Source organism: Papaver somniferum, chromosome 2 (assembly GCF_003573695.1).
Source record: "Papaver somniferum cultivar HN1 chromosome 2, ASM357369v1, whole genome shotgun sequence".
Classification (NCBI taxonomy): Eukaryota; Viridiplantae; Streptophyta; class Magnoliopsida; order Ranunculales; family Papaveraceae; genus Papaver; species Papaver somniferum.
In genome coordinates this window covers 13,871,086-13,882,758 of record NC_039359.1, presented here as the reverse complement: position 1 = coordinate 13,882,758, position 11,673 = coordinate 13,871,086, and the positions used below count along the sequence as shown (strand labels likewise).

The 11,673-nt window shown below is 35.7% G+C and overlaps 1 protein-coding gene and 1 pseudogene across 1 annotated transcript; both read left to right on the top strand.

Moving 5' to 3' along the window:
• The first annotated feature begins 3,661 nt into the window (after positions 1-3,661).
• Positions 3,662-6,071, top strand: LOC113352977 (annotated as a pseudogene).
• A 332-nt stretch (positions 6,072-6,403) lies between these two features.
• Positions 6,404-11,037, top strand: LOC113346958 (SWR1-complex protein 4-like). Its single transcript, XM_026590519.1, has 16 exons — positions 6,404-6,745; positions 6,839-6,928; positions 7,032-7,097; positions 7,191-7,250; positions 7,398-7,454; positions 7,621-7,750; positions 8,103-8,170; positions 8,687-8,779; positions 8,898-8,945; positions 9,155-9,328; positions 9,446-9,556; positions 9,723-9,818; positions 9,951-10,022; positions 10,211-10,271; positions 10,361-10,395; positions 10,507-11,037. The coding sequence occupies exons 1-16, from the start codon at positions 6,632-6,634 to the stop codon at positions 10,582-10,584; spliced, it is 1,353 nt and encodes a 450-aa protein (XP_026446304.1). The 5' UTR covers positions 6,404-6,631; the 3' UTR covers positions 10,585-11,037.
• The last annotated feature ends 636 nt before the right edge of the window (positions 11,038-11,673 follow it).

Below are 11,673 nucleotides of genomic sequence, written 5' to 3'. Positions count from 1 at the left end.
TAGACTGGCTCCTTGGCAATCAAAATTTATCAATCAACCAGGTAAGATCACTTTAAACCAATCTGTGCTAGGTACTCTTGATATTCATCATATGGATGTGTTTGAAATGCCTAAACATATCACTGATAAGATGGATGGTATGCAAAGGGACTTTTGGTGGAATAAGAAAGATGATGTTAGAGGTACTTACATTAAAAAGTGGAACAACATTAATTTACCAAAAGACTTAGCAGGTCTGAATATCAAGCAATCTGCAGTTCTTAATAAATCTTTTCTGTCCAAATTAGCCTGGAGAATGCTTGAGGATCTTGATTCTCCTCGGGCTTCTATTCTTAGATGCAAATACTTTATGTATTCTAACCCTCTTACTGATGTTTTAAATATGCTGGGTATCTGGATATGGAGAGGAATATGTGAGGCACTAGAGGTTATCAAAAAGTTATACTGTTGGCAAACTGGAGATGGTACCAACATTTCCATGTGGAAGGATAAGTGGATTCCTACCCTTAATACTCCTCCTAGATCAAACTTTGTCTCAGCCAATATAAGTTTAGTCTCCCAGTTTATAGACAATGAAACTAGATCTTGGAATTTGAGCACTCTTAAAGCTTTATTTGATAACAATATCACTGAAGCCATTTTAAAAATTGGGATACCCTTTACTGGCAAAGATTGGTTAAGATGGATACCAGCTAGAGATGGAAATTTCTACGTGAAAACAACTTTTAGAGCTATTCTTAATGAAAACCAAGATGTCTTTACAATGAATCCCATCATCTAATTGATTTCTCTATGGAAAGCTAACTTACCTATTAACATAAACCAGTTCTTATGGAAACTAATTCATAAAATGCCTCCATGTGAGACTTATACTTGTTGCGCACAGTCATAACATAAATACTGTTTGTCCTCTATGTTCTAATCATGTGGAATCTATACAACACTTATTTTTGGAATGTCATGTTACTTCTTCTGTGATTAGTTCAGTAGATGCAAAATTGTCATTTATGCTGCAGGAAAAAAACGTTCATGATTGGATTTCTTCTTGGTTTGGTCATGATCTTGCTGCTAGACCTACAAATGTGAATCTTTTCCATATTTACTGTTTTATTGTATGGGAAGTGTGGAAGCATAGATGTGTAGTTAAGTTTAATGCAATTAAGGTACATGGAGAAACCATAGTTAGGAATGTGAAATTTCACATGTCTGACCGGCAAAGAGTAAGTTTGAATGTTATTCAAAACAATAATTCTAAGCATAATCCATGTACTCGTGTTTGGAAGGCTCCAAGTAACATTGTTTCTAAGATAAATTTTGATGCTGCTTTCTGTAAATTCAATGGAAATCAGGAGTGGCCCTAATATTGAGAAACTATGCAGGTGCTTCCAATGGAGCTAGAAGTGCTCCAGAATCAGCAATAAATCCGGAACAGGCGGAGGCATTAGTTGCTTTAGCAGGGATCAGATGGGCAATAGACAAAGGACTCGCAAAAATCCACTTGGATGGAGATAGCGAGAGGGTGGTCAATGCCATAAATAGAAAGGAAAATGCGATTAACTGGATTAACTTAAACATCATCCACGATTATCGTTATTTCTTAAATAATTTTGAATTCTGGGAGTGTAATCATGTGCATAGAGATGCAAACAATGTTGCAGACTTTTTAGTAAAACATGCTTTCTCTTTATCAGTTTCAAAAGAGTGGGAGGTTGATCATCCCCCTTGGTTAAATATAGTTATTGTTCCAGACTTAATTTATATGTATTACCTTCTTAATAAATAAAACTTCTCCGTTCGTATTAAAAAAAAACTACTCAGCCATGCAAGTGAGTTTAAAAAAACTACAAAAAAAAAATTAATTTTTGAAGAGAGAGAACCATCGTGGAGAGAGTAGATGCGGCTATCATTTGCTTCATTCCTATGTGATACTATATTGATATCTAATAAATATTGTCTTTCTCTTCTCTATATTTTCCTTTCAACATCTACATAATTATACTGGAATTTATATAATATATATCCGTGGCGTGCCGTCCCTCGTATCGTTACACGAGATAGTCGTATTTACTTCGTCCCATATACGTATAGTGATTGAAAAAAATAAAAATAGAGATCTATTACTATATATAAAGGGAACTCCCTTTGCTACAGTACATGAACAATAACGAAGCTGTAAAATTTCAAAATTCAATACTGTCCTTAATTTTAAAGCTTTATCAAAAATGCTTTCAAAATAAAATGAGGCTAAAATGATAAAACTAAAAAATGAATATAGACTTACATCATGTTTGTTTTTTCCTCTATGTAGAGACTAACCTCTATTAGCCTCTATATAGTGGTGGGTCCCATTTATTCGGCGTTTGTTTTTTTCACTACCTCTACAAAGATAGAGGCAAATCTCTATCTATATAGAGGAAATCAAATAGCACCAATGAGGTGTTATCTTTGAGCCTCTACCTCTATTAAACCTTCAAATGACTAATATATCCTCGAACAAACTTATAATGTCCAAAAATAATTTCTTAATTTAAAATCTAAAATTTTACATGTTTCAAAAAAAGTGATACTTTCGCCCGTTTCAGAAAAAGGGATATTTTCACGCTGTTTCAGAAAAAAGTGATATTTTGCTCCGTTGCAGAAAAAGTGACACTTTAGCCCCGTTTCAGAAAAAGTGATACTTCCCCCGTTTCAGAAAAAGTGATACTTTCACGCCGTTTCAGAAAAAGTGATATTTTCGCCCCGTTTCAGAAAAAGTGTTACTTTCGCATGCTTCAGAAAAAGTGATACTTTCGCGCCGTTTCAGAAAAAGTGATATTTTTGCTCCGTTTCAGAAAAAGTGATTTTTTCCATGTTTCAGAAAAAGTGATATTTTTGCCCTGTTTCAGAAAAAGTGAAATTTTTGCCCCGTTTCAGAAAAAGTGATATTTTCGTTCTGTTTCAGAAAAAGTTATGTTTTTGCCCCGTTTCAGAAAAAGTGATTTTTGCCCTGTTTCAGAAAAGGTGATTTTTTTTCCGTTTCAGAAAAGGTGATTTTTTTTTCCGTTTCAGAAAAAGTGATACTTTCGCCCGTTTCAGATAAAGTGATACTTTCGCCCGTTTCAGATAAAGTGATACTTTCGCCGTTTCAGATAAAGTGATATTTTTGATCCGTTTCAGAAAAAGTGATATTTTTACCCCGTTTCAGAAAAAAGTTATACTTTCGCTCCGTTTCAGTAAAAGTGAACATCTTTGGTTGTATTTTCTAATACATTTTTTTCCTTTTGGAATTTTTGAACATCTTTGGTTGTAATGGATATTCATGAATTTTTTGAATATTATAAGGGTAAAATGAGAAATATATAAAATTGACTACATAATATAGAGTTGTTAGATAATGGTCAAATAAACATGATTTTAAGAGAAATTATATAGTGATATTTATATAGATATAGAGGTAAACATCTATATAGAGGAAAAAAGAAACGTGTTGTTAGAGTCTAGGCCTAAAAACCGATTATAACAGATTGTAAAAAACAGTGGGTCACGCGGAGAGATTGTCATCAAGGGAATATTGATTTTTATGCGAAGTGTGGCTGCAAGGGGAAGCACGTGCATAGCACGTGCGGGATACTTGTTTTATACAAAGATAATAGCATCTTCTCGCCTGAACGGATATTGATGACATACAAAGCATGAATATCAGAAAACTACTACCCTCATCCCATCAATACCATCAGATCATATCTCTAGTTAAATTCACAACCAAATCAATGATAAACCCACGGACTTTACAAATCAAACAGCAAGTTTTATCAACAAACCTTATTATATCTTACGGTAGAAAAGGTTTACTTAAACAAGCACGTACATTGTTTGATGAAATGCCTGATAGAGATGTAGTTTCATGGACGGCTATGATTAATGCATATGCATCTTGCTATGAGTATAATCAAGCATGGTTAGTTTTTATTGAGATAATTAACGAAGGAATTACCCAAATGGCTATGCAGTTTCAAGCATTTTGAAAGTTTGCAGAGAATTAGAATGTTGTTATCGTGGGAGGATGGTTCATGGTTTAGCTATTAAGTGCGGTATTGATGGATGTATGTATGTTGAAAATGTACTCTTGGATATGTATGCTACATGTAGTCATAACATGAATTATGCATGCATGGTATTTCAAGGGATTAAAGTGAAAAATGTTGTTGGATGGACTACTATGATTGCTAGGTTTACTGATAGAGGAGATGGCTTGACTGGCCTTGGAATTTTTCAACAAATGTTGAAGGTAATTTTCAAGTCACACTTGTTTTTTGATGATCCAGGCGCAAGTCAGATATAATACACTTCCTTGAATTTAAATATTTACCTGTTGCGTTTTGATTATCTGTTGTCGTGGTGTTTGTTAATGGTCATGGATAGGGATTTTGTCAGGGTGGATGGGGATTGTGAATATGATAGCCCTATAGGCCTGGCCCCTCGCGAGTCTCCATCCCAGCGTTGCTCTGTAAACTTTCTGTACTTTTAAGTATAAACGTAATTTGTGTTTATTCTCGTCTTATTTACACTTTGCAGCAGGAGGAAGTAGAACTGAGCCCATATAGTTGTTCAATAGCAGTCAGAGCTTGTGCTTCAGTTAAGTTGAAAAAGTTCGGCAAGCAGATTCATGCAGCCGTTGTCAAACACGGATTCAATTCAAGTCTCCCTGTCGGTAATTCTTTAGTAGACATGTACTGTAAATGCAATTGCTTATCTGAAGCATACACACACTTTCTTGATATGCGGGCACGAGATTTGATAACGTGGAACACATTGATTGCCGGGTATGAAAGATGTGGATCTTTACGGTCTCTTCATTTGTTTTCTCAGATGGTTTCACAAGGTTTGAACCAAAATTGCTTTACATTTACAACTGCTGTAGCTGCTTGTGCTAATTTAGCATCTTGGAATTGCGGGCAACAAATCCATGGTGGAATTCTTCGGAGAGGCCTAGAAACCAATATAGCTCTTGCTAATGCGCTAATAGATATGTATGCGAAATGTGGAAATCTGAAAGATTCTTGTAGGGTTTTCACTGAGATGCCCAGAAGAAATCTCATTTCCTGGACTTCAATGACGAACGCATACATGGTTATGCAAATGAAGCTATTGGACTGTTTGATAAAATGGTCAAGTCAGGTGTAAAACCAGATCAGGTTGTGTTCCTGGGTATTTTAAGTGCTTGTAGCCACTCAGGACTTGTGGATGAAGGTTTGAAGTATTTCAAGTCAATGGTTACTGATTATTCCATTAAAGCAAACCAGGAGATTTACGGGTGTGTTGTGGATCTTCTTGGACGTGCGGGCAGAGTTAAAGAGGTCTACCAACTGATTCGAAAAATGCCGTTCAAACCCGATGAGTCAGTTTGGGGTGCACTTCTTGGAGCTTGTAAAGCTTATGGAACTTCATATTTGGGAGGATTAGCTGGTAAGAAAATATTGGACTTGAGGCCAAATGGGGCTGAAACATACGTATTACTGTCAAATATCTACGCTGCTGATGGAAATTGGGAAGAATTTGCGAAAATGAGGAAACTAATGAGAGGAATGGGAATGAACAATAAAGAAGCAGCTAGGAGTTGGATAGAAGTGAGAAATCAAGTTAATAGTTTCTTTGTTGGTGATAAAATCAGTTGCGAAGACATTGAATTGGTTTATGCAGAGTTAGAAAGTCTTGCTCAGCATATGAATGGATCGTGTGAAGTTTCAATGGAAGATCACTTATTGTACGATATGCAAGACGGAACTTGAATAAAAGCCATCATAAGAAAGCTCTGCATACTTGGAGATAATCTAGAAGATATGTTTCAATCATTTCTTCCCTGACTTTTACCAGCATACAAGGAGCCACTATAAGAAAGCTCAACTGAGTTCGAGAGACTGATTAATCATTTTGTCTCTGACGCTTACCAGCATCCAAGGTGATTTCTGCAGTAACTTAACTGAATTCAAGTTCCATATAAAGTGTAAATACTGAAGTGCTGTACGTTGAATGAAAAATACCAGGGCGAGAACCAATATTACTGATTCTTGTGTATGAAATTTATGACATGAAATAAAACATCTCCTGTTACAAGACATCATTCTAGTAATCAAATGATTATTATCTACAATGCCATTTGATGATATCTTAATCAGTCTCCGTGTTCGAGAGATGAGATACTGAACATAAGCACATCACATCCATTAGTCTTTGCTGCATTCTCAGAAGATCCAGAACAAATACAGTTTCCAGAGGCAGTCAACAATGTTGACCAAATTCAAGGAAGTACTTTACTAAAATTATGTGAAATTATGAGGAGTTCTATTAAAAACAATGAAAGAAATAAGGAGTATATCTTAAATATATAGGTTCTATTTTTTCATCATCTGATAGTATAGTAGCTTGAAAAATAACTAGTCAGAGCTCGGATTCGTTCCCGCTTTAAAAAAGAAGAACACCCTTAAAATCTCGATCCCCAAACTGTTAAGAATCTTACGCGGGAAACAAAACCCTATCTGGAGTTTGGCGACATCTTATTTATTCAAAATTCATTATCCAATCACGAGTCGAATGAATAGAAACCCTAATTTTTGTTTTTCGTGAAGTTCGAAACAAACCCTAATTTTGTCCCATGGATGCGAAAGATATTCTAGGGCTACCTAAAATTCCATTTGGTACTAACCAAGAGAAGAAAACTAGACCTCCAAAAGATTCTCAAAGGAAACCTGATGGCGTTTCGAGAGAGGTCGAATTTCTCCCTCCCCGTCCCCATTTATTTATTTATTTTGTAAATTTTGAGTCTTTAACTGTAAATTTCTGTTGTGTTTGGATTTTCCAGGTTTATGCTCTCACAGGTGGTTTGGCACCATTAATGCCCTCTTTTGACCCATCACATTTGAAGCGAAAATCTCAAGCAGAGAAAGAAAAGGTTACATTTTCGTGGTTAAAAATTGTGTATTTCAGTGTTTAGAGTTGTGTTTTTCAAGTTGTGGTGGAGTTTTCTGACAATATTCCTGGTATTTTGTGTGTAGATTAGTTGGCAATGGCTTGCATTTACGTCTTCGGCTAGAAAAGATAATTTGCAACTTTATCATTGGGTATGTTCTGTGTGTTTCTCAATTAAGTGGAAGCAAAAGAAATGCTTGATTTTTTGAGTTGTCTGATGGGTAATTGGTTCTGTGCATTGTCAGGTTAAAGTTGTGAACGGTATTCCGCCAACAGATGATTATTCGTTTGCCAAGTATAACAAGGTGAGTGACTTAACTTGCTATGCTATGCTACCCTAGTTTTATTTGGTCTGTAATATACAGTGATTTTGCTTTCTTTGTCTAGTTGGTCTTGTTGCGTTTCTTAATCCAATAATCTAACATATGCCTTTTGTCTTGATATGGTTGTAGTCTGTTGGAGTTGTTAAGTACACAGATGAGGAATATGAAAAGTACATGAATGATCCTGTAGGTACAAATTAAAATTTGCATCTTCCTATTTGTTAGCACAGCTATTTTGGGACATTCGTTTAAAATTTTAATTGTAAGTGAGCCTTTTTTTTACTGTTAATGGGTTCTGCGAATACATTCCTAATAACATACTATTATTTCCTGTCTGTTTGTGCTATTTCAGTCGTGGACCAAGGAAGAGACTGATCAACTATTTGACCTGTGTGACCGGTTCGATCTGCGCTTTATTGTAATAGCTGACAGGTTTCCATCAAGCCGGACGGTGGAGCAATTGAAGAATCGCTATTATGCTGGTATATTTGTCTCTATCGAGGTTATCATAGTATGAACTTATAATTGCTTAAGTGTATCATACTAGTATTGCACTTCAGTTTTTTGCTGGAAGCTCAAAATTGCTGATACCTGTCTTCGTAAACAGGCATAGGTTTATGAGTTGAGAATTAGGTTTCTGCTAGCAAATTTTCTCCTGGTTCTATTAGCACATGTCTAATCCCCAAAAGCCCATACTACCAGATAGCTTCCTCGTTCTACATGTTTTTGGCAAATGAGGAATTCAATTATTTAATAACACGTGGTGACTGTAGTACTTTGTACCAAGCATAAATTGTCTACTGACTGAATTTCACTTGTCATTGTTTTCTACAGTTTCTCGTGCTATTGTGGTTGCCAGAGCTGCTTCTCCTGGTGAAGTTTCTGGTCATCATCTTGTCAAGGTGGTTAAAAATTCTGGATGGACGTTAATTTTTATATTCTTGCAAACCATGCCATATTCTTAATATTAGGTATAATCTTCTATGTGTTTTCTAACATTACTCATTTCTGTATTAGCATGACAAAAAAATTGCCAACATTTTTAGCTCTTCAGGACTACAATTGGGAATCAAGTGAACAATGTCTAAAACCTCAGTACGCTTATAGCTCAGTTCAGCTGTTTACTCTAGACTTATTCGTCCTCTAAGTTGCAAAATCTTAAATGTGCAAACGTCAGACAGATAATATCCCTAGCTGTTCAACTAAATCTTTTTATCATTTTGTACTCACTTTATTGGATAGAAAAGCATCCTAGATCATGTGGGCATGAGGCACCTGCATAAATATAGGGTGAAATTAGATTTAAACTCCTCATGAATTTAATGCAGTAGTCAGAAAAAAGGGGAAGACCGGAAAAGTGGTCTAGTGGTACTGTCTCTGTGTCGTTATCAGTTCTAAGTTCTCATTTATCTTTGTAGGACCCTTACAATATTCAACACGAGATTGATCGCAAGCGTGCATTGTCGATGGTTCTCTCTCAGACAAAACATCAAGAGCGCAAAGATGCTGAGGTGCAAATATAATAAATTTTATCCTTATCTTATGATAATCGGTATTGAAATCATTTCTGGCTACTTTCGATTTCTTCGACTTTCGATTACTTTAACACTTATTATCTGCATTTCCCAGGTTCTTGCTGAGGCAAAACGAATAACCGAATCTCGTATAATTGCAAAGGTACAAGTTTTTCAGTGTGATCTCACTCTTTTTTTTTTTTTAACTTGGTTAAGGTTGAAAAGTTTAAATAGTTTTTATGAATTCAAGTATTTGCTAATATTCGAGGGTTCACAGCTTCAAATGGTTTTTATGATTTCAAAGTATTTGCTAATATTCGGGGTTAAAATATGCACTAGTAATCATTTTTTTCCTTTTTGTTGTTATTCCAGGAAGCTGAAGCTGCTGAGTTGGCGAAGGCCACTTATGCTACTGCAGACAGCAATGAAAGGGGTATGACTGCTATTGATTTATCACCATCTTCAGACACTCATATACCAGGCTCAGCTGTTGTAGCGTCAACAACTTTTGCAGATATTACATCTACTCCGGCTTCACTCCGAATGGTAAGTGTAGAGTTCCTTTCTGAGTTATGGCTCATAATTACTTCAGTTTTCTGATCACTACCCCATTTTGGCAATCCCCATCTTTCCATTCGATATGACTGATTTGTGAAATTTCAGCTTCGTGTGTTCTTGAGAACAAATGCTTTTGACCAAATGGTGCAAGTTGCAAACACATCTGCTGGACTCAGAACTAGCAAGCGAGTTGAACAAACTATAGAGGAACTCGGGGTTTGTTTTCTTCTGCTAACTATAACTTCTTATGATATGTAAAATTATTTAATAATTCTGACAAGCTTGTCGAACCTCACTGGGTTTTAGGTTTAAGTATAATCAGCTCAAGCATAACTGTGAAGTCAAATTTCTTTGCTTGACAGATATTGGTTTCACTTTTCAGGTTAATCTAAAGCCAAAGGTCTTTACAAAAGCTGTCTGTGCTGAGCATCTTGAATTGCGAAGAGAAATTCTCACATTACTTAACCTTCAAAAACAGGTTCTTGTTTTATGATATTCAACATTAGTTTATTTTCCCACTGCTTCTCCCATTGTGTATGTTTTCCTGCTTCTCTTGGTATTGTTATTTTCTTACTGGGTATTCTTGTTGTCTTTGTGCTTTGATATTCAGTTGCAATACAAGGAGGCTGAAGCTTCGTCTCACCGTGAAGGTTCATATTCCGAGACACCAGGCACACCTAAGGCAAGGATTCTGGGGCCTTCTTCTATACTTATAATCAAATTTTGAAGTTGATATTGTTTTAGCTTGAGTAAGACGAAGTTGCTTATCTCGATATTGTTTTGCTAAAATCTGCAACTTTGGAATTGTTTTGATTTATCCGCGAACATATATCTTGCCTGATATCTGGATATCTTAAAATTGTGAAACAGCGTTCTTATCGACCTGGTGATTATGACCGACAATTTCTTACTGATTCAGCTAGTTTTGGAGGTAACACTCATATGCATTAGGTTTTTGCATGTCCAAGTTATATATCATTTTGCAGTTTTAGAGACTCATTTTTGCTTTCGCAATTTCAGGGGATAGAGTTGTCAAACGAGATCATAAGCGCAAGGTGCGTGCCTAATCTTTTGCTCTGCTTTACATTTTTCTGTGGTATTGTTTTTGTGTAGGTCTCTTCTCCTGACACAGGCCTTCTCTATCTCTTTTCAATTTTGTTTTACAGGGTCCTGGAAGACCGTCAGATGGTCCATCATCACCCACTCAACCTAAGAGGATCAGAAAGATGAAAGTTGAAAGTTGAAGGCATCAAGGCAGATCAGATCTTGGCAAGTTTTAGCTTTAGATAGAAATTTAAATTAATCGCCCTAGGCTTGGGGCAAGCTTTCAAGTCTGACCTTTATTTACTTTTTGCTTCCTCTTATGGAATAGTCCGGCTCCTGTACTATGCCTGGTGATGTGCTATGTTCTCCGGATCTGTAAATCTTTTTTTTTTTAATAGAGTTGTTAGGGAGGCTCACGTTTACTATTCTGTCTGTTCTGTGCGTTATTATCATCCCTAGTCACACACAACAAGGATGTGTTGAAGGTGATGTTTGTATCCGTAAGTTCCTTCCTTACAAACAAGTACAAGTCCAATTCTGTACTTGAACTGAATCTTATTCCGAATTACAAAGAGAATATACCTATTTCTTAATTATTATTGTACAAGAAAGAAGAGGGTGACATGGTTATATTTTCGTGTAGTTTTTTCTTATCTGTGTTGATTGGACTTTGAATATAAGGAGTTGGTTCTTATCAAGATGACTAGCTTAATTTGTACCAAGAAATAATCTGCATACATTGCTTATCATGCTTCGGACTCTGCTACTTATATATATTAATATGATATGCATTTCTTAACGTGCTGTTGCCAATGCATGACTTTTCAGACCACATATCGAAATCTGATACTTCAGTAATTTAATCTAAAGTTATTAGAAAAAACCCACTTGAATCAAATATTCCAAAGACAAAAGAAAGAAATCAAAGGGTGTTATGTGATACGTCTATTGATGTGGCTGACTCACCATAAAGACAGGTGTCCAAATATATCAATGACACCGGCTTATGTACGTGTTTTATCATGATTCTAGTTCTTCATGCTTTTACCCCTATAAAAGGAGCTGTTCAGTTTGTTGTACAGTAACAACTTTAAGATAGAAATGAAGTGCCTTTTTTTTCTCCCCAACAATTATATACTTAATTAGTAGTAGTATATGCATATGACTCTTCGTATTCCCTTTGTAAAGTAAAGCTACATAAAAGTAGTTAATTAGTATAGCTACTTATATATAGTTCTGGTAGTATATGGTTAGTCTATATCATCAGATTAGACTACGTATATAGCTAC

What these genes read in the sequence shown, in the direction of transcription:
- LOC113346958 (XM_026590519.1), top strand. Translation starts at nt 6,632, where the DNA reads ATGGATGCGAAAGATATTCTAGGGCTACCTAAAATTCCATTTGGTACT. An exon ending in AAACTATAGAGGAACTCGGG is followed by an intron (nt 9,557 to 9,722) that starts GTTTGTTTTCTT and finishes TTCACTTTTCAG; the next exon opens with GTTAATCTAAAGCCAAAGGT. An exon ending in TGATTCAGCTAGTTTTGGAG is followed by an intron (nt 10,272 to 10,360) that starts GTAACACTCATA and finishes TCGCAATTTCAG; the next exon opens with GGGATAGAGTTGTCAAACGA.